The sequence below is a fragment of the Lemur catta genome, chromosome 4 (assembly GCF_020740605.2).
Source record: "Lemur catta isolate mLemCat1 chromosome 4, mLemCat1.pri, whole genome shotgun sequence".
Lineage (NCBI taxonomy): Eukaryota > Metazoa > Chordata > Mammalia > Primates > Lemuridae > Lemur > Lemur catta.
Window position 1 is genome coordinate 71135230 of NC_059131.1, and position 27799 is coordinate 71163028.

The 27799-nt window shown below is 46.2% G+C and overlaps 1 protein-coding gene across 1 annotated transcript; it reads right to left on the bottom strand.

The window, feature by feature from the left end:
* Positions 1–277: 277 nt before the first annotated feature.
* On the bottom strand, positions 278–27764 carry SNRNP200 (small nuclear ribonucleoprotein U5 subunit 200). The gene is made up of 45 exons (XM_045550123.1): positions 27594–27764; positions 26901–27064; positions 25748–25919; positions 23700–23892; positions 23169–23224; positions 21958–22056; positions 21103–21255; positions 20892–20991; positions 20584–20720; positions 19980–20063; positions 19711–19884; positions 19288–19425; positions 18893–19048; positions 18153–18323; positions 16110–16303; positions 15455–15578; positions 14059–14208; positions 13719–13829; positions 12980–13111; positions 12636–12824; positions 12300–12497; positions 11722–11874; positions 11529–11609; positions 11172–11255; positions 10400–10506; positions 9939–10057; positions 9494–9648; positions 9219–9408; positions 8866–9039; positions 7739–7899; positions 7241–7468; positions 6710–6901; positions 6433–6611; positions 6085–6236; positions 5089–5197; positions 4141–4249; positions 3641–3830; positions 3380–3544; positions 3053–3174; positions 2648–2791; positions 2356–2532; positions 1890–2050; positions 1703–1784; positions 819–911; positions 278–716 (listed from the first exon to the last, which is right to left on the bottom strand). Exons 1-45 carry the CDS (start codon positions 27636–27638, stop codon positions 573–575), a joined length of 6411 nt encoding a protein of 2136 aa, XP_045406079.1. The 5' UTR covers positions 27639–27764; the 3' UTR covers positions 278–572.
* Positions 27765–27799: the final 35 nt, after the last annotated feature.

Below are 27799 nucleotides of genomic sequence, written 5' to 3' on the forward strand. Positions count from 1 at the left end.
ACCAAGGTTCAGTGTTGGCTCCTGTAGTAGTGCTGGTGTATGGCTAACACTGCGGAGGGGGTCAGGGTCATGCACCTGACTGAAGAGAAGCTGCCCACCAGCATTCCCTCCTCCAGACTGACTGTAATAGCTACAGGTAACAGCACAACTAGAGAGCAGGCTTGTCCTCCAGAAGTAATCATTATAAGTAAATTCAAGCTAAAAAAAAAACCCAAATCTTTCTGGCCAGCCCTTAGATTGGAGAAAACTTTTAATTCAGAATCATTGCAAAGACAAATGGTTTCGCCAACTTATTTTATTAGAAGGTCTGACTCAAAAGTACCAGCAACATGCCTTAAAAATCCTGTATTACGGTTTATGCTTGACATGACACCTGCAGACAATGGATCCAGAGTTTGTCACACAACAAGGGGGCAAAAGGGAAAAGTAAGTGGAGGTGGGCTGGGACAGCACCAGCCCTGACTGGCTAGCCAGGCTGACAGGACTGGTCTCCACAACCAAGATCCCTACAACTGTACATGTTTCTAATTCTGGCTCAACTCTCCTCTATGCAAAAGTAAATGCCTCAGGACTCAATCTGAGTCACTGTCCGTCTCAGCTTCTTTCACATCCACACTGAATTTGTACTCCTGGTCACATCCCATATAAGCGTCACTCATGAAGTACAGAGTATAGTTGTGGGCACCAGTGGCTGGGGCCACAAAGTCCAGTTTCACCTATGGAAAACAGGCAGAAATCAGGACGAGCATGGACACAAGTTGAGTTCTCACCCTGCCCCACCTTCCAGAACAAATGCTAGGGCCAGTGGATACACTCACCTTGGCCTTCTGTTGCAGGGTGAGCCTCTTGATGGAGATGAGGCTATTGGACTTTGCATCTCCAATCACCACCCACCAGCCCTCTTCACGTTTCTGCAGTGACCAAAAACCAATCATTTCAGCACAAAAAAACTTGAGAATGGTTACAAAAAGCAGGGTAACAAAAATCTGAAGGCTTTTCAAAGTTCCTTTCTAAAATATAATTTGATATAACTAAGATTTTGAAACTGTCAAAAGGTGTCTCAAATGGACTTAAGGCTGGAGGCTTACTGTTTAAGTAAGTAGATGAACTCATTTGTTGATCCTGACTCATTCCTTGTACCTTCTCCCACTTAGTGCTTGCCACTGAAGCCAAGATTGGACTACTGGTAGAGATCTAGTCTTTGGGGCCTGGCAGCTTTGAGTTTCTCAGTACCCTTTCTTCAGTACAAAACACATATACTAGCTGAGAAAAATCTTAACATGGAGCTGAACCTGCAGCAGAGAGGATCCAAAGCAGGCCCTGTGGAAGGCCTCTTCTGAAGCCTTGCCTCTTCTATTAAGGCCTCTCTGTTGGCCACTCCACTGTCACAAAGCCCTGGCGTCACAGTTTAAAGCATTCTTTCCTCATAGCCTGCTGAAAAGCTAGTTAACAGAATTAAATATGACAGTTTAATTGAAGGCTGACAGTAGAAACCAGATATTCTCCCATATAAAGAGAATAAGATTTTCTCTCTGTGGGTAAAGAACTGAACAACTAGAAGCACAGTAAGTGGCAACAGAAAAGAGACAAAAGAAATACTAACTAGAAAAGCCCAGTGTCCTGACAATGCACCCTGGTACTCAGGATCTAGCCAGTGAATAAGGTGAGTTGACACCTGGTAAAGGCAGCTACCAGAACGTACCTGTGGGAAGAGAGGTGCAATAACAGGGCCTGTGACTTCCTCCTCTCGCTCCAGCTGCACCAGCACCACAACTGGGCCACCACTGCAGGGGGACAAGCAGAGCAGCACATCAGTAACATCAGTACCATGGCAGTGGGTTCACATTACATTGTCAAGGTACCCCCAGCAGGGACCCTCTCTGGCTCACCTGCGGATGCTGTCCTTATCCACCACTTCGTAAGACAGTTCAATATTAGGGTAGCGGTTACAAAAGCGGGCCACATCCGCGATCTGGCTGTCAGTCAGCTGAAGCAATGCATTCCGTTCCTCATCCTCCATCTCCATGATGTCGAAAACACTCTCCACCCCCTACAGTGGGTATTCAGTGGGAAGTCAGGGAAGAGGGGAGAACACAGATCAACAGCAAATGACACTGGCTCCAAAGAGCTGCTAACTTTTATTTCCTATACTGTCAAATCATCTAAAGACATACCTCCAAAAAGAACATGGCCCACAACTGGCAGCCTCTCTAGCATCTCAATATGGAACAGCTTCAGAGGAACCAGAACTAAAAGTTTCCCCGACTGAGGACTCACCTCCCACAACCCATCCCTGGTCCAGGGTGCTCAGCTCTCAGGCTTAGCCACCTAACACCCCAGGCCGACCCAGCTCACCTTGTCTGTGCAACGTTTGATATGCTCTGAAGTGAAGTGTGGCAGCTGTTTCAGGTATGAATCCTTGGACCACATGGCTTGGGTAACCATCTGGGCCAGTTCCATGGCTGCCAGAGCAGGGCTGAGCCACCCATTGCTGGAGAGGACGTCCACACAGGCCTGGATGAGCCGGATTGCCTGGAAAGGGAAAGGAGTACAAGAGCAGGTGGGGTTAGAACTGAGACTTCCTAGACCACCAGTGGTCCCTCCACCCCATCCCACACCCACACCCACACCCACGCGCACACTCTACCTTACTAAGGATTTCCTCTGTATCTGACTGCAGCTCAGCACTCAGCTGCATGCGGGACAGGTGAGCCTGCAGAAGCAGGTTGGTCTTGACATGCGGATCATTGAACTTAGGGTTATTCAGCTTGTGGGGGACCTTCTGAGCCAACTAGAAAGTGGAAGAAAAATAGCTGGTGACGAACAGGTGACCCTACCTGAGACCAGCTCAGGCCAAAAGCACCAGTGGCCCAGGCTCACAACCCTTCAATACCTAGAGGAGTGGGTGTGGTGGGAGAAAGGAGATGTGTGTGAGGGAGGTATGGAGATTGGGGGATACGTAGGGGATGTTGGTGGCAGAAGTACTACGTGCTCTGGGCACACAGGCCAAGTTTCAACTCCAAGGATGTTCTCCTGAAGCCAACGTCCTCACCTGCCGCAGGAGGTTGTCTTCATGGTGCCGGATGGGAATATTCTCATACTCTGCCGCATTGGAGATGATCTCGATAAGCCCTCGCACCTTGGTCTTGGCATTCAGGGACATGCTGAAGAGCTCTGACAGAAAAAGAGAAAATTTGAAAGGAGCCAAAGGCAGGCAGAAAAGGAGCAGGAGCTACCCTGCTCTCTCCTGTAATGCCATCCCTCTGACAAACACATGGGCACTTGCAGCCCTGTCACCTCTCATCCCAGTAGGTTCCAGACCCCTGCGTGAGAGAAGGCTCCCCACAGACAGAGACACAAGCCGCTGCTAGCCCCTCACCAATGGTGGTGTAGTTGATGTAATAGTAGGCCGCAATCATGCCCAGGTTCAGGGGTGCCACGTCCATCTCATCCTCAATGCTGATACACTTAGACTGCTCCAGGTCACTCAGGGTCTGCTCCACCAGCTCTGACAAGTGGTCGGACAAGTGACGATGGGAAATGCCTATGGAGGTGAGAGGTTAAGTGGGGGGTCAGGGAGATACTCAACAAGGGCTGTGAAAACCATCAAAGGATAATGTGTGCTTCAAAGTCCACTGACCCTGCAGGTTGTAATAATTGGGGTTCTGTGTCATACGGCGGTACAGAAAGGTCCAGGTGAGGTAGTCCACAGCATCCTGCTTGTTCTCAATGGTCTTGGTGACAATCTCAGCATTGAAGTGGTCATGCATACAGTGATCCAGGTGAGATTCTACTGGCAATGGCTCATATAAGAACTTTTTGAAGAAATCCTGTGGATTGAGGGAGGGGCAGTAGCAATAGAGAGTCAATGAAAACATCAAAGGCAGGGCGGTGAGCAGTGCATAAGAAACATGGAACCAAACAGAGGGTGAAGACCTCAATACGTGGAGTCAGCCTGGCAGCAACCAAAACAAAAGGCAGCAAAATTCCATGCAGCTGACAGGCTTATTACAAAAGCCATGTGAAAATAAAAGAAGTTGACAGACTAAAAAAGCTACTAAAGACATCTATCAAAAGAAAGATTAAAGAATCTGTTCTGAGGCTCAGGATCTGAAGATGTTGCACGAGTCCAGGACTTACCTTTTTGGAGCCCTGACACATGATAACACAGCGCCCCTCATCGTCCTGCAGGGGGCGGTTGGCGTGGCCCACCATCTGAAGCACATCATAGATGGGGTAATCCACATAGCTGGTTACAGAAGACAAGAAAGGAGGAAAAGGTGCATCAACACAGAAACCATACTAAGGAGGCCCAACTCCCTGCAATGTCAAAGTAAGAGTAAAATGCAAACATGGGGACATACGGTCAAATTACAGCAAAACTGTGATTATGAACTTTTGCGTTTAGGAACTAATTTCACTCGCATCATCTCACTTCACATCATTTAGTTTTCAAGCGTAAGGGTCACAAATTTGCTGCCCAAGGTCCATGAACCAAAGCTACAAACCCATCTAATGCCAAAAGCCAAATAACTCCCTATTAAAGGATCAAATGTGTAAGTCAAGCTTTCCAAACTTAAAAGCTGTGTATTTCATGGCTTATCAAGTCACCTGACTTTAACTCAAACCTAGAAGCAGTTTCAGATGCTAAAATTAACTCACAAATAAAACTCATTTCAAAATAATTTGCATTTTGGGAAAAAATTGTTGAGTTAAATTATTCAGGTTTTCTGAGAAAGACTGAATGTTCTAACTTCTTGTCACTACATAGGTATGTGACCTTGAACAAGTTACTTTTCCTAATCTATAAGACAAATAGGTTAACAACATAATCTCAAATATTCCTCCTGGATCTAACTTCCTGCTTCTCCAACCTATTAAAATATGGAAGGACGATGACTAAAAGAAAATGTGACCTGAAGTGCTAAGACTACAAACTCTCTCAAACACCTGGCTCTGGTGGAATCCTGGCTGTACGTTTATTTCCCTAACACCTCTTCTTCATAATAGCTTAATTTCTATATTTGCATATTTATGTTCATTTGAGGGGCGAGGTTTGCATTAACGCAGAGCACCAACTATACTCACGCATGGATCTTGCCATTGTAGTACTGGGTGTCCATGATGATCACAAGGTGGGCAGCCACATTCATGCCCCAGCAGAGACTCCGAGAAGCCACCACCACCTGGATAGCACCTGAGCAACAGAGGGGAGACAAGGACTCAGGGCAGAGCTCCCTGAGCGAAGCAGGTTCACTACCTCCTGGGCAGGTAGTGGCTTACTTTGTGCTACATTTCAGAACTCAGAGCAAGGCTGGCTGGGAACAAGGTCTTACATGACTGAGAGAGCTAACACAACCCTGTGAGAGGTAGCTCCATGCTGCTGGTGCCTTGCTCTGGGGACTATCCTAGAGGAAACAAGGTAATCCTGAAACAGAACCCAAAGCCCAGGAAAGCAAGGCTTACACTACTGATGAGGGACTGGGCCTCAGATGGGAAAGTGCTAACATCTGCTCAGCCACAGGCTGGCTCAGCACCTGGCAGCAAAATCAAGATCACTCTGAGCACGGCCCAAACCAAGCAGATCCAAGGGTCCAAGAGTGACAGTATGTGTTCTAGCAAGAGGATCAGCACTGAGGTTCCACTGAGCAGTGTCAAATGGTAAAACTCTGTGAGAAATGCTGTAGGTCAACAAGGGGCAGTGGTCAGCAGGAGACTGCCCAAGGGAGAACAAGAGCTCTGCCGTGTGCTGCATCTCTCAGTCCAACAACCTCGGGGAGCTTGGCATCCCTGGAGAACCAGGTCTAGGGCCGAAGGTCCTGGACTTTAGAAAACCAGGTTCTGAAGTTACACAACCTATGTGCCTGCCTGTTTCCTCATGTGGCAAGTAGGGACAGTGTTTGTCCCACCTACATCACAAGGGTCTTGGGAGGACCAAATGAGATAACAGATAAATAATCCTAATAGTATTTTGAAAATGTCCAGTATGCTGTAGAGAAATATTACCACCCACACCATAAAGTTTAATACGCGCCACTTGGTGTTAGCCCTGGATGTAATCTCTGTGCCATGGGGTTTTCTTACCTGAGCTGAAGAGCTGTTCCACCAGGCGTCGCTCCATGGGGCTGAGCCCTTCATGCAGGTAGCCCACCCCATTTAACAGTGTTTCCTTGAGCGTGCTGTCACTTAGCTTCTCCAGGTATGGGATCAGATCCTTCTCGGTGCAGTGCAAGAACCTGTGCAGCACAAGACTGGTTCAGCTCAGAGTGGTTCCCATCCCTAGCAGACACCTTGCCAGCTGTGCAGACCCTAGCCCCTGGCCAGATGGGGCTAACCCCTACCTCATAAAACCAGAACATCCTCCAGGGTAAGCCAACTTCACTTACCGAACCCTCCAAACCCCCTATCCCCAGAAGCCAAGCCCTGCCCCACCTCTGCCGCTGGATGTCAGCCGCACATGTGGTAAGGATGTCAATGGCAGTGAGGCGGGTCTGCTTGCGAGACGGGACAAAGACAATGACGGGCTTCTTGGGCGAGTGCTTGGTGATAGCATGGTATACAGGCTTAGCCATGGAGAGCAGGCGAGTTTGTGTATGGCTAATGTTGAATCCCTAGAGACCAAGGGAGAAGAAAAGACATGCAGATTACCAGACCTAGGTAACTCAGGATGTATCTGAGGCCACGGAGGGATGGGAAGAGTGGGTCCTACCTGGATGTGCAGCTCCAAAGGAACAGGGCGCACATTAGGGTGGAAGTTGAAAGTGGAGGTAGCACTGCAACCCAGCCAGTGGGCCACGTCCTTAGCATTCGAGAGCGAGGAGCTAAGTGCCACAATGCGGATGGGCCGCTCAATCTGGGAGGAGATGTAGCGCATCCGGGAGCATATCACTTCTAAGACAGGCTGGGAGAGAGGGAGGAGGGAGTCACTGCAGGCCCTCGCTCACCACCCTCTGCCCAGAGGTCCCCTTTGTGAACAGCCCAACAACCTCAAAATGATCTCCTAATTCTTCCTTCTAATTAAGGGCTCTCCCGTCTTTGGTTCCACCTCCTCCACAGCACCCAACTTCTAATAAGCAATGCTAAAAGTACTACATAAAAATCCCACATTGTCCTTTTGGAATGAAGTGGCAGGCAGAATCTCTAGGGAGAAGCCTCAAGTCTCGAGCCTCAGATCCAAACATAAGGCCCGATGCCAAGGTCACTTGGTTAGTCCCAGCCCCTCGTCTGTGTCAAGCCATACCCCATTTTCGCCCCCAATAAGGTGGACCTCATCCACCACAAAGAGGTTGATATTCTGGACATTCTTGCGCTGCTTCCACCGCCGGGAAAGTATGTCCCATTTCTCAGGGGTGCTGATGATGATGTTGCCTTTGCCCAGCAGCTTCAGGTCCGTGCTGGTCTCTCCCGTCAGGAGCACCACCTTCTTGTTGAGCCTGTCCTGGAACTTCTCATACCAGTCCATGTATACCTGGCGGGCAGCAAGACGGAGGGCAGAAGAACATAAGGCCATGCCAGGCACCTTTCACTTATTATGATATACCAGAGAAAGACCTGTTGATCTGCAAATCTCACGCTACTTTCTAATCCCACACCAGCTTGTACATGATGGGGAAGCTTTTCTTTAGTACACAAAACTGAGGAAATGACCCTGCAAATTTCAGGGCTTAAAACCCTTTATCTGGAATCACAGATGAAATGGCTCCCGGGGAAATTCATGTGACACAGCATGACATCACACCTGCTCTGCAAGGGCCTCCATGGGGGTAATGTAGACACAGCGCCCCTCCGAGTTCTGCAGCAGCATCCGCAGGATGGCAAATTCTGCACAGATAGTCTTCCCGCTGCCCGTGGGGGCCCCCACAAACACATTGTCATCACTGTTGTACACGGTGTTAAATACTGGAAACCAATAGAGAAGCAGTGTGACTATCAAGAGCGGAGTAGACAGACTGGGACATAGGCCACTTGTCAAAATAGAGGACAACATAAGAAATGAAGTCAGTTGTGGAGTGCAAACAGGGGTGATGGCATGTGAGCCAGCCTGCTGTATCTCCCCTCAGTTTCTCCTGCCCACCCAACAAGTAAAGGGGGAGAGGCCAAGACCACGAGTTCAGGCCCCCTGGAAATGTCTGGGATGACAACAAAAGCAAAAGAGGCCAAGTATGCTTTGCTTCTCAGGGACTAGGACAAAGAACAAAAGGAAACTGGATCTCCTTCTCTGCCCCTTCAATGCTCTCCTGTATTTTCTAGAAATAGTATAATATAAAAGGTAAGAGCCTAAGCCCTGGCATCAAGACTAGATTAAAATCCAAGTTCTAGTATGTATTAGCTGGTTCAACTGGGCAGGTCTCTATGCCTCAGTTTCCTCATCTATAAAATGTGATACTAATATTAATATCTCAAATAGTAAACTCCTCATGAGATTGGTGGGAGGAATGAGAAAACACTAGTGACGAACTCAGCCAAGGACTTAGTACAAAAAACATCCTCTGTGAAAACAGTCATCATTTATAGTGACGAGGGAAGAGGCCTCAACGCCACATGGTCTGGTTGGACACTTCAGCATCAGGAGCAGGCATCTAGCCTCCTGAGCTTGAGAAATGACAACGCGTCACAGTAAGGCCTTGCTCTGCTGACTCTCCTCAGTGAGACGTGCAGAGTGGCAGAGCAAATCTACCAGTAACTGAGGACTTCTGAGAAAGGAAAATGCCTGGTGGGCCCCGACAGTCACGCCGATGAGCTCCCAGGCACACCAAGCGCCAGAGTGCCCCGACTTCCCTGCCTGCTGCAGAATACATCTGTCTGTCTCCAGGTGACTGAAAAGGCCACTAAGGTAACCAACTTCCTGTGAATGGAAACACCCACCTTGGGTCTGGATAGGATTGAAGAAAGGAAATTTATCTTGGTAAAGGCTCTCAAAGGCACTGTTTCTCAGAGCAGACACAGGCAAGGGCTGCAGGTCCAAAAGTTCAGTTGGAGGTGGGTACTTCTCTGGTAGGATCAGGTGCCGGAAGGAGACAGGCAGCTGGGTCTCACAAGCTGCAGAAAAGGGAAGGGTACTAAGCTTTCCTCTCTTTACCTAACGGCCCCCACAGCCCCTGTATAAACACCAGAAACCTTAGGCAGCACATGTACCACTCTCCCCAACAAAGGCAAGCCTGGGACAAAGTGCAAGACATTCTTCTACTCCTCAGAGACCCTGGAGAGGAGACACTCACAGAGCCAGCGGTCAGACACCACTCGTATGAAGTACTGAGGGGGCAGCGGTTCAAAGACAGGAACGAAGAACGTAATGAGGTGCTCATCCTGGGCGTACTTGGCCTTGAGGAGGAAATACTCATGGTGCAGAATCACCTCACTGTCCACATCCTCCACCAGAATCCAGAATGCCTCAGATGAGCCATGCACCTGCCAACACAAGCACGGGCAAAAGGAGCGTGAGCCAGCATGGGGACCTGGCCCTTCTACCCAGCTGCTCTGCCCAAACCCTTGCCTTTTCATCCCACTGGAAATCCGGCGTGATGGTCAGCTCCACTTTCAGGGTGGAACGCGTGATAGGCTGCAGGTGCACTGACAACTCCAACTTGGGAAACAGGTGGACGTATTTGTGGATGGTCTTCCCCATCTTCGGCATGCGGATAAGCTCCCCTAGGAGGAAATGAGAGGGCACAGGGGCTGCAGCCCAGCCAGCCTGCTGCAGCTATAAACCGGGCCTGAAGGCCACTGTGGGAAAGGGGGGGATTCTACTCCAGAGGGAAGGTTCTTCCCTCTACTCTCAGTGAACCCCAGAGGATTCAAAGTCCCAAGACCATCTGTTCTGCAGGGGGACATGAGAAGTGAACACAGGGTATTAGTGCACAAGGCCTAGGAACTGGAGAGTACGAAAGTCTAGAAAGACACCTGGGCTGTAAGGACAAGGACAGGGGCTTCCCACACACCTATCTCATTATGATTCAGGTCATACAGACGCTCAAACGGGAAGTTTTTCTTTTCAATCTTCTTCACTACTTCCTCAGGGAGTTTGCGGAACTGGCGCAAAGGACACATGGACTGCCACCTATCCAGGAAAGAGACAAAGCTGTTGGTCCCTTCTGTAGGACTGTAACAAACTGCCCTCATCATAGCTTCCAATACTGTAGCCACAACCACAGAAGACAGTCATTAAAGAAAGACGTTTGAAACTGGGCCAGCAGTGAGGCCTGAGTGCTAACAGTGGCTGCCACCCTCCCCTCACTCCTCAAGCCCACAGCAAAAGGTCACCCCTCTTCTCAACTTTCACCCACGTTCATGCCACATTTCAGGCATCAGGACAGAGATCACATGCACCCCAAGGCTTTCCCATCTGGCCTGAGGACCCCCCGACTCATGGTGCCCATCCTCCAGCTCACTGGGGCCTTACATGCGTTTGTCGATCATCTTGCAGAGGTTCAGGGTCTTGTCTGTAAGCTGGGCCCAACCTCGGTTCAGGACAATTTCAAAGATCGCACGCATCAGCCGGCCAGCCGACTGGGGAAAGAAGCAGCATTCCCACTGTTCAAGTCTCAACTATGCCCAGGCCCCATGAAGCCACACACAGTTGCATTAGCTCAAGCTCTGATGCAATCACCCTTGCCCCTCTGTCATCACTCCTTTCTCCCTTCTATAAAGTAGATGCTTGTTGAATGCAGAACAGTTAGAAATGCAAAAACTGCTCAAGGTCACTGTACGACACTTTAACCTAACATTCACTGCATGATTTTTAAAAACCTTTTGACTTCATTTAGTGTTTAGGGTTCTAGGAAGAATGAGGGTACCCGTGACCTGCCCTTAGAGGTAAAAACAAAGAGTAGCTAAGAAATCCCTGTTCCATTTCCAGATTTATTTATGAGCCCTGCAGCCACAGTGGGAAGTCACCCCTCTGTTGGGAAGCAGACATTGTGTCTGTCCAGTGGATCTCCTTGTCTCCCCGAGGGCCTGGGGAGCCTCCCAAAATTCTCTCTTAAGGACTTACCTTGTTCACATACTCAAGATCCAAACAACAGAGTGGCCATATACACACACATCAACCAACTAGCCAACTGGGGCATAACTAGGCATTCTTCCTATATCTCACTAGTGTTCATCCAAGAGCACAAAGCACACAAGGAACTGTTAGGTCTCTTCTCACAGCCATGGTACAGCTCTGCCCTCACCTGTGTAACATACACCATGTCGGCCATCAGTGCAAAGCCCTCCAGTTTCAGCTGCGAGATGAAGGCTTGGAGAAGCACATTGATCTGGAAAGAAACAAGGCCCACCAGCAGGAGGCCAATCACTGAACAGTCCAAGAAAGTGAATTATATTTCTGCTCTGGACATCTATGCCAGGTTAAGATCTACAGCTATTGATTTACAGATATTAAATAATTGTTATTCCATATGAAAAGAACATGTGAGGATACAGAAACTAGGAGAACTGAGCAGGGTACCATACATGAACCCAAATTCAAGGTTCATCTTTTTAGATTATGAAAATGACCTGATCCTTAGCCCAAGCAGAGATGGGCTCACCTTTGCACTGGGTTCCTCAATGCTCTCCTTTACTGGGATGGGCACCCTCTCCAGCAACTTCTGCAGCTCAAGCTTCTCCTCCTGCCACAAGGAGGAAACAGGTCAAGGAAAAGGCAAGTGGCCAAGGAAAGAAATCATCTAGCGACCCAGCAGTGATCACCAACTCCCCATCCCAGCCACTACACAAGCGCACCTCTCTCACAGTGATGTTCTTAAACTCAGAGGACAAAGAGAAGACTCTGAAAAGCTCAATCTCACTCAGGGTGGGCTTCAGCAGCTGGTTGTAGGTCTGCACTGTATCATTGGTGATGTAGTAGTGGCTGGCTATCCGGCCCAGTTCTGTCACCTAGAAAGAAGGCAGACTCAATCCAGTGCTGACCATTAAAGAGCTCTAGCCTCTAACAGTGGACAGTATGTTTCCATCCTCTACGTACTGTCCCAATAGGACAACTAGATGAACTCATAGCAATACAAGTGCCTGTTTCAGGCACATGAAGAAAGATGACATGACAAATTGACCCATAGTAAACTGGGGGTCCACGTATACAAGACAACTGAATTATCCACCTCAACTTAAGTTATAGAAAAAGAAGTGCCATTTTAAAAGTTCCTAAGTTCAAAGGGTGCAGTCCAATCCTACCCGTTTTTCTACCGTTCTAAGCGACAAGCAATTACATAAGCAGTACTTAAATTGGGAGCAATCTGAAAAATGTTCTCCTGGGCCTACAACTTTTGCTGAGAACTTTACCTCAAAACTCTCACCCCACTCACCTGGAAGTTGCCCGTCTTCTTGTCATACTTGACCAGATTGTTTTTGTCCAGCATCAAGGCAGCAGTGTGAACCAGATCTAGTCGGCGCTGGTCCAGCAGGGGATCTCCCTTGAGGTCATCGTGAGAGATGCCATAGAGGGTTGGAGATCGGAGCATTCGGATGTACAGGTAGGCATAGCCCAGCCAGTTCACTGCATCCTACAAGAGACAGCTTTTGGTTCTTAGCATGGAGAACTCCTGATGTCCAAATAAAAGGCTTCCATGGATTGCTTAGAAATTAATTCTCAACTACAAGGATGTATATTATACCATTTCTAATAATTAAACATTGTCTACCTTTGCATTCTGGACATTCCCCAGCACGATTTCTGCATTGAGCATGTCGGGAAGCTTTGACACCATCTGGCTCTCAATAGGAAGTTGCTGATTGAGGAGGGACAGGTAGTACTGTAGTTCCCCATGAGATGTGATGAGTATGCCTTCACCCTTGGTGTCATACTGGGGTCGTCCAGCACGTCCCAGCATCTAGATCAGAGACAGTGAACCAAGAATGCTATAGCAAGAGAGCTTCTGGTTTTGATCTAGGGATTCTACATTTTAGAATCTGGCCTTTGCAGCGTCGTTGCATTTCAGGCACAGGATACTCATCCTCACTGAGAATAAACCTGAAGGCTCTTTACCTGCAGAATGTCCAGGGCTCCCAGTTCTGTCCAGCGCCCCTTCTCTGGACTGTACACCTGGGTGCCTTTGATGATGACAGTGTGTGCAGGAAGATTTACACCCCAAGCCAGAGTTGCTGTGGAAACTAAAACCTACAGAGGCAAGGTAAGGTAATGAGGAGAACAGTGGTCAGCACCAGAGAGTTAATAATCCCTGACTTCTCTGGGCAACAGGCCTCAGAGCTTCTAATAGAACTGGTGAGGGGGACAGAACGGGGAGTCAAGGGGTGTCCTAGTACTTGTCAATGTGACACTAGAATAAAGAGGAAAGGGTTCCTTGGACTGCTCATCTATTCAAGAATATTTCAAGGTTCCGGAAACACCTAAGAGTCATAAGTATAGACCTATATTAATTAACTTAACGTTATTAGAAAATTTAAAATACAGGCTACCCTGAAAGAGGGAATGAACAAGGTCCTGACCTCATGAGGCACTGTTTGGAGTTATCTGGTGTCACCAAAGTGCTTGCTTTGCTATGCTCCTTAGACACTTTGCTAGACTCACTCATCTTCCCTCACACAGGGTATGAAGACATGGCACAGGTTGTATTTATTGTATCCACCACAACCCTCTGACCTGGGATAGCTGGGCCAGAAACAATAAAGTACCAAGAGCAAACATATGGTACAACCTTTGACATTTCAGGTCTTCTGAAAGGTGTATCACCTGCTCCCCCACCAAAAGCTTTGCCCACCCTCACCTGAATATGTTTATCAGCAAAAAGATCCTCCACAAGTGTTCGGTCAACTCTGGTCATGCCTGCGTGATGAATGGCGAAGCCGTATGGCAGAAGATCCTTCAGCTCCAGGTTCTATGGAACAAAGGAGAGGATGAGGCAAGCCCTCCTGCAGGAGTCTTCCAGGTCTAAGGAAATCTACTCCCAGGAGACCCGTCCTTTACCTATTCCACAAGACCACATATAATCAACCTTAACCCATGTGAAACAACAGCATCATGGTGCAGTCCTAAGAGTTGTCTGGGATCTTGGATGGAGACAGTTGCCAGGTAGGAATGATGGAACTAGGCTGGCCCCTCCTCACCTTGCATTGCTCAGCTTCCGTCCGCAGGACTTCCGTGGAGGCTGAGCCCTCTCTCAGAAACAGACCCAGAGTGTCCTTCTCTAGGCACATGTCCCGGATGGCCCTGGCTGTCTTCCCAGTCTCCTTCCGGGAGTGGACAAACACAAGCACCTAAGGAGAGGCCACAGTTCATCACAACCACGAGACATAGCTCTAGCAGCCACTGGTGCAGCCTTAAGATACCTACAGCAGGAAACACAGGCTGTACCATCATCACCAAAAGCTAATGTCTTGGAGAGAAGAGCAATGGCAGGAATGCGTGCTGGCTCAGAGAAAGCCTAAACAGGGCTGGAAAGACCAAGACCCTAAGGGAATGAATCAGCCAAGTACAGAGTCCTAGAGCTGAAAAATTCAACTAACTCTGGCACCTTATCTTGAAAAGCAAGTTTAAATATGCCACGAATGCAAATTCAGAAATGTCAATTAAGAATTTGTGTTCAGGCACCTTACAGTCAAAGCCACAAGAAGATGTAACAGTTAAAAATACTGTATTATTTATAAAAGGACTTAGGAAGTAAGTCTGAGACTAGTATGATGTTGTAGGAAATAAAGACCTCCTAGTATTTAGCGCCAACAAAAGATTTGTCTCTTCATATAAATTCATACACTTCTTTTTATCAGACAACCAATCACTTTTCCTTGTTCTTTGTCTTGGTTAACATTGTTAGACTTTAGAATTCAACTTAAAAACTCTATCATACTTTCTATTATAGTAAGATGCCCTCTTAGTTTTTAATTTTCATCTTTATTTTTACTGTCTTGCACTTTCAGAGTAAGCCTTCCCAAATCTTTTATGTAAAGACCCATGACAGTGTGAATAGACAGACTGATTATCTGGGCTGATTTCTTTTTGGGGAGCATTTTAAGTACAAATCCAATTTCTTTAATGGTTATAGGACTATTCAGGTTATCTAATTCATCTATGCTGAGGTTTTTGTTTTTTGAGACAGGGTCTTGCTCTGTTGTCTGGGCTGGAGTGCAGTGGCGTCATCACAGCTCACTGCAACTTCAATATCCTGGGCTTAAGTGATCCTCCTGCCTCAGCCTCCTGAGTAGCTGGGACCATACAGGCACCCGCCACCACACCCAGCTAAGCTTATCTAGGCTGAGTTTTGATAGTAGTTGTCAGAGAATTAGTCCATTTCTTCTAGGTTTTCAAATTTATAAACATAAAATTGATCATTGTATTCCTTTATCCTTTTAATGTCTACAGGTTCTGTAGTAATATCCCATTTCGTCCTGATATTGGTGATTTGTGTTGTGTTGTCTTCTTATCTTTGTCAGTTTTGCCTAATGACTGGTAAGGCAACAATTCAAAAGAACAAGGTTCAAGAATAACAACAAACCATGGACAGACCTGATTTTTTCCAGCATGTTCCATGATTTTCTCATAGACTATTTCATTCATGATCTGGAAACGCTTGATAGCTTTCTTCTCTGTGATGCCCACATAAGTCTGTTCCAGAGGCACTGGGCGGAAGCTAGAAATTCAACAGACAAATGAGGCTTTTGGCAGAGAACATTGAGGGAATAAACAGTCCTTTTCACTGCCCCGAGGGCAATATTCCTCTTTTTGGATTCACACATCAGAAGCCAAAGGCCCTTCTTTTCTTTCTTTCTTTTTTTTTTTGAGACAGAGTCTCGTTCTGTTGCCCTGGGTAGAGTGCAGTGGCATCATTGTACCTCACTACAACCTCAAACTCCAGGACTCAAGTGATCCTCTTAACTCAGCCTCCTGAGTAGCTGGGACTACAGCTGCATGCCATGACACCCGGCTAATTTTTTTATTTTTAGTAGAGACAGGGTCTCACTCTTGCTCAGGCTGGTCCTGAACTCCTGAGCTCAAGCGATCCTCCCACCTCAGCCTTCCAGAGTGCTAGGATTACAGGTGTGAACCACCACACCCAGTCCTAAAAGCCCTTCTAAAACCCAATCCAGTAGCGCTCCTTTGAAAGGGAGAAGGACAGCAAGAAGGTCACCTTGGATAAACTTCTCCCAGTCTTTTCTTATACCTATTGTCAAAGTAGAAGAGGCCCTTGGCAGGGTCAACACGCAGAAAGGTAGCCACATCTTCATAGTTGGGGAGGGTGGCACTGAGACCAATGAGTCGGACATCCTCTTGGGTCATCTCAATGTTTCGGATGGCCCTGGCCACCAAAGCTTCTAAGACAGGCCCTCTGTCATCGTGAAGAAGATGGATTTCATCCTAAGGAGTAGAAAAGCAACAGTTACCTCTAGGAGTGGAAAAATGTAGCCCCCTTTCCTGAGACTAGTCCCATTTTGTAGGCATATAACCTAATATGCTTAACAAAGAAGACAAGAAAGGGAATTCCAAGCCAGAGAAACCCAAAGGATAAAGACATTATTCACAGCCGGACATGGTGGCTCACACCTGTAACCCTAGCACTCTGGGAGGCCAAGGATTGTTTGAGCTCAGCCTGAGCAAGAGCAAGAGCCCATGTCTACTAAAAATACAAAGAAATTAGCTGGAAAACTAAAAATATATAGAAAAAATTAGCCAGGCATTGTGGTGCATGCCTATAGTCCCAGCTACTCAGGAGGCTGAGGCAAAAGGACTGCTTGAGCCCAGGAGTCTGAGGTTGCTGTGAGCTAAGGTGACGCCACAGCACGCTAGCCCAGGCAACAGAGTGAGACTCTGTCTCAAAACAAAACAAAACAAAAAGACATTATTCACCATGGAATACTTCAGGAAATAATATACTCTAATCATGAGTTGCTTTGCTCCAGTTTGGTAAAATAATATTTTATATCAAGAAATTTTAATACCTCAGGTAAATGAGTTTATAACTTTAGTCAAAGATATATTTCTTTATGAAAAATGATATATGGTCTGATCAGAAGCTTCATCTCTGGGCAGTTATCTCTACCAAGAACAAAAGCTATTATGCATCAAATGATAAGTTCACATAGTCTAAAGCAGTGCTTCTCAAATTTCAGCAAGCTAGTTAAAATGCAGATTGAATTCAGTAGGTGTAGGGTGGGGCCAGGAATTCTGTATTTCTAACAAGCTCCTATTCCAAGCTGCTGCTGCTCTCCCATGGATCAGACTTTGAATAGCAAGGCTCTAAAGCAGGGGTTGGCAAATGTTTTTTTAAGGGACCAGATAATCAATATTTTAGGCTATGGGCCATGTAGTCCCTGTTGCAAATACTCAACTCTGCCACTGCAGCACAAAAACAGCCATAAATAATACGTAAACATGCTGGGCATGGTGGCTTATACCTGCAATCCTAGCACTTTGGGAGGCCGAGGCAGGAGGACTGCTTGAGCCCAGGAGTTTGTGACCAGCCTGGACAATGGCAAGACCCCAACTTTACCAAAAAAAAAAAAAAAAAAAAAAAATTGGCTGGGCAGGCACGGTGGCATACACCTGTAGTCCCAGCTACCTGGGAGGCTGGGGCAGGAGGATCACTTTAAGCCCAGGAGTTTGAGGTTGTGGTAAGCCATGATGATGACACCACATTCTACTCTAGGCAAAAAATGAGATCCAGTCTCAAAATAAACAAACAAACAAAAAAAACCCAATATGTATACATATACGTAGCCATCTTCCAATAAATAAAAATCAGTAGCCAGAGATTGCCAACCTCTGCTCTAGAATACTGAAAACCAACATGTGAGGTCCCCTTTCTTGTTTTCCCAGACAACTTACACTACAATCAGACTCAGTCATTGCTCTGTCAGTGCTTGTGCATATTTGGAACAAAACATGCTGATTCCTTACTCATTCCCTTGGAAAATGTAGTATTTGTCGAGCTCATCAATGTTCTGGGAGAAAATAATTAGCTTTTTTGTCCGTTTGCATTTATTTGAAAATGCTTCAGACAAAAAAAAAAGATAAAGAATAACATGGCAAACACATGCACCTACTGGGGAATTTTCTGTTAAGTGCAGATTCTCATTTAATGGTAACAGCAAAGCTGACGATGGCTGTCATCAGAAAGGCTAGGACCTACAGAAAAGGCACTGAAGAAACATCTAGTGTTCAAACCCAGCAAACCCTTTTGAGCCACAAGTGGGCTCTCCCTGCTCACCAGAATGATGAGCCGCACTAGCTGAGTGTAGGTGCGTTCGCCACCCTTGCGGGTAATGATATCCCACTTCTCAGGGGTGCAGACGATGATCTGAGTGGCGCTGATCTCTTCCTTGCACAGCTGGTGGTCTCCAGTCAGTTCAGCAACAGTGATGCCGTAAGTGGCCAGGCGCTAGGCGGAGGAGAGCTATGTCAGGCAAGAATGCTTGAAGGGGCTGGGATCTCACACTTTCTGTCTGTGCAGTCTGAGTGTAGGGTATTGGGAGGAGACTATCAACCCATCAGGCAAATATCAGGTAAGTCAAATCATATATTCCCAAAACAAATCCCAGTTTCACTCAGGCAAACGAAGCAGACAAAGGAGCTCTAGGAGCTCTGCACACATGGGGAGAAATGGAAACTTATAAACAAGACGTGGAGTAACACCACTAGGTCTATTTATTACCCATATTCACGTGATGTTTCATAAATACTTCAACAATACAAAGGATACCAACTGTCAAAAACTGCTATGGAGAGGATAAAAGAAAGATGGCAAACCCTTGTAAAAGATGGTTCAAGACATTCTCGCTTCAGAAACCCACTGTATCTGGGTCAAGTTCCATCCTTGAAGTGGAAAAAATATAGCACAGGAGGCATTCCAGAGATGCCCTAATACAGGAAGCAGTGAGGTCCTGGCCTATTCCCAATGCTTTGGCAGTTGCACCCAGTATCTTCTGGAGGAAATTTCTATCCCTTTACCTTTCCAAAACTGCCCACCATCTCCTGCACCAAGGACCGCATGGGAGCAATGTAGATAATCTTGAAGTCATCCACATTGATTGTGCCATCCATGTTTATGTGTTTCCCTATTTCACGAAGCATACACATCAGAGCCACGTTGGTCTTCCCAGCACCCTAAGAGAGAAGTCAGGGACAAGAAGGCCTGTTTACCTGGTTAGGTTCACTGCCTTAACTTCCACGGGCTTATCTCCCAAATAGAGAACAGAGCTTGTCCCGGGTATTTCATCCTACCATTTAACATCTCTTTCATAAATGGACAATGAATTGGGGGTGGGGATGGAGGTGAAGAACAATCTCACCACAAAACTCTAGACCACATTCCACATGGAAACAGCAGGCAGGGCAGCACTTACGGTAGGAGCACACAGCAGCAGGTTCTCATCTGTCTCCAAGGCAGCGCGGTAGAGTTTACTCTGGATCCGATTCAGTGTTTTGAAGCCCTCAAATCCAGCCTGGGCATACTTCGGCAGCTTTTCTACCGGAAGCAGTTGCTAGAAGGAAGAAATACCATACATCATGTTGGCAGCATCCTCGAGTTAGACTATCCATTTTTGTAAGATCGCCAAGATGCAATCTCGTTGCATAACTCTCCATTCAAGGCCAGTCCAGAGAGATCAATACTGTTCCCTGGGCTCAAAATCAGAATGGGAAAACTGTGAAGCAGCTTCCATTTCTGTAATAATCTATGAGAGAAGGCTACATTTTGATCAATGGTTGAAATCCAAATTGGAAGGAAAGTGAAGTGAACAGAGAGTTAAGAAAAGCAATTCACTCACTTCTTCTGAGCCAAAGGGCTTGGGCTTCAGAGCAGGAACATGCACCTCTTCATAGCCCTTACGCTGGCGACGGAAGGACCCATCAGGAAGCTGACAGCGTTTATTGGCCATGAAGTGGCTCCCTTGGGTAAAAACCAGATCCTCTAAGTCCAGAACCTGCCGTGGAGCCAGTGCCTGGGAATGTGAAAAAAACACAAAGGAAGTGAGAAGCTGAGCAAATGAGCTTTCCATCCATCACAGTCTGGGAAACAAAGGGCCCTGGTACCTACCTCTCCACCCTGGTCCAAATCCATGGTTTCCAGATCTGTGTCCATTCGGGACTGACGCACTCGCTCTCTCCGGGACCTTTCCTCCTATAGTAGGGAAAGATAAAAAGCACAAAAATGCATCACCATCCTAGGATCTTGTCCTTTTCTGTCCCTGTTTATCTGCACTTGACTCATAGGTGCCGATTAATAAGCCCCGAACAGAAAGACAACACTTTACATTCAGACACCTGCCACGGGGACCACCAGAATGATTAAAGCAAACACACACCTTTAGAGAGAAGGTACAGTACAGGAATGTCAGAAGTTGCTATTCTACAATCAAGTATCAAGGGCTATAAGGGGTAGAAATGTGGGTTCTGTTACTGTATTTTAGTAAATACCAGGTAAAGGTCTCCATGATGCTGGTGAAGACAGAAGCAGGTCAGTGGTCTCTCGACCACACCAATGTGAATGTGTTGGTTCTAATTTTTACCTACTGACAAATCCCAAAGAATTCAGGGAAATACTTTACTTCAACTTCTTCTTTTAACAGGAACTTTAATAGGCTGCAATCTTCTAGCCACTATCCCTTTCAGCTTGGGAATCATTGAGATAAACCACTTACTCGAATCAGATCCTCTTTCTCTGTCTCGTGGAGCTGGTAGAGAAACTTGGATAGCTCTGGATCGGCTTCCATCTTTCCCATGATCCTTTCCTTTTCAGCTACACTCTGTGCACTGGCCAGCAAGGTACAGTATAAAACTGCCAACAACAAAAGAAAGAGAAGGTGAGAAGGAGGAAATAAAATAAAAATCAACCTTCAACCTTAGGGTAGAAAGAAGGAAAATTAATGAAGTGTTGAAGCTATGAAAGCAGCACAATCTCTATCACACACACCATACATGCTGGAAAAAGAGCCCACTATATACTCACTCATCATCCTGTGCTGCCGCAACACTTTAATAAAATCGAAAGTGTTGAAACCAAGGAGCAGAACCAGCTGGTTCTCACATTCCCGATCATCACTGGCCGTCTGCAGAGAGAAGGTAACACCACCACTAAGGACATAGCCATCTGCTGCTTCATACGATGTCCCCATGTGCTAAGATAAACTCAACACAGAACTACTGTTATCCTGGCTTACCTTCAAAATCTCTAACACTTCATCTGCCTTCTTCTGTGACACGATGGCATCATCATAGAAACGGCTGAGCTGCCGCTGCAGCCAAAATGCATCAATATCCCGAGGGTGCAAATCCTTCTTCTTGGAACTCATCAGTTCACCTGAGGCTACAAGCTACAAAAGTAAGCAGGCACTTAGCCCACCAGGTCCGTTTGCTCTAATCGCTTTCTCAACACCTTGCAACCAAGTTCTATGTGCCACCCACAGCCCATCTTCTTGTAAGGACCTTCCAGAGGAAAAAAACTCTGCTATATTTTGAGTTCAGAAGTGCACCAGACTAAGATTTTATCAACACATACGTCTGGGAAGGAGAACAATCAACCGAAGTCTTAAGAAAATCTAGACACTGGGCTGGGTGCAGTGGTTCACACCTGTAATCCTAGCATTCTGGGAGGCTGAGGTTGGTGGATCGTTTGAGCTCAGGAGTTCGAGACCAGCCTGAGCAAAAGCAAGACCCCGTCTCTACTAAAAATACAAAGAAATTAGCTGGAAAACTAAAAGTATATAGAAAAAATTAGCCGGCCATGGTGGCGCATGCCTGTAGTCCCAGCTACTCGGGAGGCTGAGGCAGTAGGATTGCTTGAGCCCAGGAGTTTGAGGTTGCTATGAGCTAGGCTGACACCATGGCACTCTAGCCTGGGCAACAGAGTGAGACCCTGTCTCAAAAAAAAGAAAGAAAATCTAGACACTGAATGTTTATTGTGGCTCACCTATCAAAAGGTGGCTCAACAAATAATACATAACAGAGGCGTGGGGAAGAAGTACACCCAGAAGTAACCTGGCCTTGTGGCAATGGGAAAGACAAACTCTACTTACATTAGCTGAGAGGGTGCAGCGCACAACAGCCTCGTCCCCTTCCATGTCATCATCAGATGCCTCTTCCCGAACTTCCCCATACACATCTTCATCACCTTCCTGTGGAAACACCCCCAGGCTCAATCATGATCTGGAGCTGATCCAGCATCACCACAGAATCACTCTCTCGAGTCACCCTAAATTAGCTCCATGGTTAGAGCAATGGCTTTGCGGTGAAACCAAGAGCCTACTGGAACCAGGCTCAGACACTTTCCAGAGTACATTTAATGGAATAACCACTTGGCACAGATTCATGAGATGCTTCTACCCCTTTTTTGCTTCTTACCTTAGGCTGTCACAATGGCAACCAACTAGATTGCAGTCTTTCTCTGATATACACACACAATCAATACTTGAAAACAAGAGCTACTAGCTAACAGGAGAGAAGAACTATACAGAAGCAGACAGCAATCCAGAAATGTAGAGACCACACCACTGTACTTACACACTAAACATCATGTGCACTTGGCACAGTGCCACAATACTTAATAAACATTGTTAGACGAATAAACTGCTATGATCAAAATACTGTTAGTTTATTGCTACTTAAAAATCATAAAATCCAATTAACTAAACTTTAAGAAGAGGTTTGGCAATCATCTAACTCAATCGCCTTATTTTTTAGAAGGAGAAACTGAGGCAAGATGACTTGTCCCAGACACAGGACCAAAATTCAAAAGTCTCAGCTTTAGTGTTCTTTCTTCTGACTCTCCTATGCTACCCCTTCTTCCTGTCCTGGTATACATTCCAGGGCTGCATTTTCCCTTTCAGGAGCCAAATCCACACACTGAGGACTCCAAGCCAATTTTGCAATTTTTTAGGTGCCCCACTCATTCCTATTTAGTTATATTCAAGAAATTCTGATTAGATGGCAAAACATTAACCCCAGTGTACAAACAACGTCCATGTCCTTAGGTAAATGTGCAAACTTTTGACATAGGCAGTGGGACACAGTACTGAAAAATGAAAAATTATTCCACTAAGATTAAACTGTAGTAAAATATGGCAGGATACATTCTCAATGAAAGCATTCACTATACTTTATCTCTTGCCTTTCTTTTTGCTGATCCACTTGGTTTATTTTAAATTATGATATTAATTTATATTTATTAGTTTAAATGTCCTATACAAAATTTAAAGAATGGACTAGATCCATTTGCTTTATCACTCACCTCCTCATCAGACTCAAACTGCACATTCACACCATACGTCTCATCAATGTTGTCATCTGAAAGGATGAGGGATTAGAAAAAGGTAGTGAATGGCTAGTGAAAGAAGGGACTCTGGAGCCAATGTCCTCCCCAACTGCCTGGCTTGCCTCTCCTCAGAATAGATCTAGGCTCTAAGGATACACACAGACACTCAGATGATCGACCTAAAGAGCCACCCGTGCTGCCACTGCCAAGGCCTTCTCAACCTGCCAACCTTGGCTTCAGCCCTCCTCTGCTTGCTCAACCACTTGAACCCCCAGGCTCTGCCACACTTTCTCCCCTACTCTACACTTAAGAAAAAGGTTTTCAAAGAAAGAAATGGCTGTCAGAATCTAGACATTCCAGTGTCCATCAATAACTCCTCAAAAATCAAAAAACAGGTTATAGGAACTCACTGACATTCAGATTTTTTAAATGCTCATGCTGGAAGACTCACATTTATGGGTCAAGAAGAACCAGTTAATATGATCAGGAAATAAAGAGCTCAGTTACCCATATTTTGGATTTCCTTGTCTCCACCATAGTCTGTGATCTTCTTCCCCAAGTTCACTAGCACATGGTATCTGGTATCATCTGTTTGACCCAGCAGCAGGTCAATCTCCTTTCGCCTTTCCTTGTCCCGCAGCTTTTCATTCTTTAGGACAGCCAGAACTTCATCAGCTGCCCCACAAAGGATATCACGTGGCTGGTGGCAAGAAACAACACTTAAAACCATAACACACAGGACACCACCAACCAGCTTTACATGATGGCAGGATGTGAAGAGCCATACATCTTCAAAACCTGCATCATCACAGGCTCTGACCCTTTTCATTAATGTTGATTTAAATATGCCACCCAGAGTCACACAATTGAAGGAGACGCATCTGTTTTTAAAAAGATTAGCTAGGTGGCCTTAGGAAGCAGGACACAGTTTCCACAATGGTTTGCCACATATCTTCACGTGATAGAAGCACTTGGCAGTCCTCTAGCCAGCCACACTTTTATACTTCTTTGTCCTCACTTCCTCTAGCACCTGTCTCACCAGAGCTTCTCAGAGGTCCTCAATCTAATTACACTTGTATAATGATTAGGAGCATAAATTCCAGAGGTAGACTATCTCAGCTCTGCCAAATACTACCCCTGTGCCTTGGGAAATTTTCTTTCTTTTTTTTTTTTTTGAGACAGAGTCTCGCTCTGTTGCCCGGGCTAGAGTGAGTGCCGTGGCGTCAGCCTAGCTCACAGCAACCTCAAACTCCTGGGCTTAGGCGATCCTACTGCCTCAGCCTCCCGAGTAGCTGGGACTACAGGCATGCGCCACCATGCCCGGCTAATTTTTTCTATATATATTTTTAGTTGGCCAGATAATTTCTTTCTATTTTTAGTAGAGACGGGGTCTCGCTCTTGCTCAGGATGGTCTCGAACTCCTGAGCTCCAGCGATCCGCCCGCCTCGGCCTCCCAGAGTGCTAGGATTACAGGCGTGGGCCACCGCGCCCGGCCTAGAAATTTTCTTAACTATTATTTTTTCTGTGGCTCACATCTCTCTTCTGTAAAACAGAAAATGAATATTAATAGCACCTATTCATATAGTTAACGTGAGAAGAAAGTAGACATGTAAAGTGCTGCTCCACATAAACTAAGTGCTCAGCAAATACTAGCCACTTCTGCAAATTGGTATGGCCCACACAGGGATCCAGAGACAAGGTTCTTCTGGTCTCCCAGCTGTGACCCTCTCCCTTTCCAAACACATGGCCTCACCCTCTGGCTGGCTCACTCTGAGAATGTAAAAATAAAACAAACTCAGCTTTTTCTATACACTCACAACCATCAACACAAAAGATTCCTGTGACCTCTGGTCACCAAGAAGCACATGGGGATTTCTCCCCACCAGCAACCAATCCTGCAGTAGACACCAGCTGGGTGTCCTCTAATTAAATTCAATTCCAACACCACCTACCTGGCGATAGCATCAGATCCCACAGGTTGAGGGCTCCGTCCCATAAGACTGCCTGCCCCCAACTTTAAGATGACAATCTCAATTCCCAGACCAGCTCTAAATTGGGATTCCACAACTCCCTCCTTGGGTTTGATTTATTTGCCAGAGCAGATCACAGAACTTAGGGAAACACACTATTATTAGAGATATTGCAAAGAATAAGAGATACATAGGCAAAGCGCATGGAAGCTCCATGCCCTCTTCAGCCTCACCACCCTCCACATGTTCGGCTATGTGAAAGCTCTCTGAACACAGTCCTTTGGTTTTTATGGAAGTTTCATTATGTAGGCATGATCAATTAAATCACTGGCCATTGATCAACCTAACCTTCAGCACATCTTCCCTCCCTGAGGGTGGGGAGGTTGAAAGTCCCAGCCTTGCAATCTGGCTGCCTAGGTCTTTCTGGTGACCAGCCCCCATTCTGAAGCTACCTAAGGACTGCCAGCTATCAGTCAACTAATCAGAACACAAAAAGACACATCACTTTGAAGATTCTAAGGATTTCAGGAGTGTATACCAAGAAACAGGATAAAGACCAAATATATACATCATAGTGTCACTCACCTGGTCCCCAAGAGCAGCCTGGATGAAGCTGAGCAGCACTTCATAGGTCTCCCGAGTCTCCTTAGTTTTGGGCTTATAGATGATACCGACCATCTCATCAATGCCCTCCGACAGCAGAGTATAACCCTTCATCTTGTTGATGTCGTGCCGGTCTTCGTCACGCTTTCTTCGCCTAACAGGCACATAATGTGATGTTGAACCTTCCTCTCCAAAGCAAGACTAGATCAAGCCCACCCTCCTCTCCTCAGCTTTATGGCACATAACCTAATATTTGAAAACAGGAACCTGAGCCTCAGCAAATGTCATCCTCTCACTAGATGCATTAAGTGTTATGAGACATGCTCCTCATTTGTTTAAAAAATACAACATTTTACACATTGTATGACAATATTATATAATAGGATTTTGACTAGTTTTCCAGCTCTCGGATGCATTTTCTTTTCCTAGCCAGAGAAACAAGCTCCAATGGAATTGACTGCCATTGACTCCCCAAAAATTAAAACAAAACCAGAAAAGAAGTTATACTCTGCAAAGTGGAAAACGAATGCTGTATTAACTCATTTCAAATATAACTACTTTAATCAAACCCAGGCCTAGAAATTTTAGAGAGTTCATCATAGGAGAAAGGGGAGGACACCAAGATATTCAAGGTCAAAAGATAAAAGTGAGATAAAAGTGAATGATTAAGTTTTGAGAAATATTCCCCAAGAATTAAAAAAAAAAAGAAAGAAAGAAGGAAAAAAATAACAAACAATAAAAAATCTGTTTTTCATACTGTAGATGCTTAAGTTAGTTTACAAGAACAAAATAAGTGACTAGGCAACAGTAAACAAAAAAAGTAGGGATGAGAAGTTAGTAAGGGGGGAAAAAAAGAGAATTACTGAGACACGGATGGGAATAACAAGGGTCTTGAAAATAACCTGAAAAAAATTAAGACCTGTCTATGGACCAGAAACACACATGTTATTTTCCACTTTAGGTGCACTTGTTAAGGTTAAAGAATCTTTAAACTCTCATATTCTGTTTTCACTGTCACTAAGTTGTTTTAATGCCACTGATGTCTGATTTTGCACCACATGTTTCAGTAAAAATGCTGCTCAAATGCTGAGGGAGAGATGGACTTTGGAACTGAAAAAAAAAAAGTACTACTCACTTGGCTCGTCTTTCCTCCTGCATCTGTGGTTTGGTTCGTTGGGCCTTATCTCCCATACGGGTGCCCTCCAGCTTCCCAACCAGGGACAATACCTCTCCTGTGGGTTCATCCCGGCGGGTGCGGTCAATGAGAGATCGGTCAGCTTGGAGTACAAGATTGGAGTTCTGAAAAGATCATGACATACTGAAGCTCTGACACGAATAGGGTCAACTCCTATATGTCACAGTGGCACCAACTGATGGAAGAATCATAGTAACTAATAATCACCAATTGGATTAAAAAGATATTTTCCTTAAGAAGAAATAGCATCGTATAACACCGTGCATAAACATAGAGCTGATTAAGTTCTATGGCCGGTCTAATCAGTTGAACAATCCTTCCTCCTAACAGTGTCCCTAATAACTCACACCCCGGAAAAGTGTTGGACGGGTTGGGAGTGACATGTGGAAGGGGGAGGGTTTAGGGTCCAAGGGACTGGAAAAACCCCTCGTAGAGAGCCCTTAGCCCGTCCCGCCGGCCCTGGACCACAATGGGGTTATTCTCGTCATTTTGTAATCCCACCTGCGCCCCGACCCGATTTCCCCTACGCTTTTGTGGCTCTACGATAGGCCTTCAGACTGAAACTCCATTCCTCAGCCAACCCCACTCCCCTGCACTCCCACGCCCGGCGTCCTCCCCTGATCCCATACGCACCGCCTTGTACTCGTACTGCAGGCTACGGGCGGTCACGTCCGCCATGGCGGCGGTCGCACCGGGACCTCAAAGCTCTACTCCTTCTCACTTCAAGGTGCGAACTGCCTCAGATCTCCGTTCCCGCCTGGCCGGAACGACGCAGGAGAGACGCACTGAAAAGCAAAAGAGACCAGTTCCCTTCCGCTTCCGGGTCGCTCGCCGGAAGT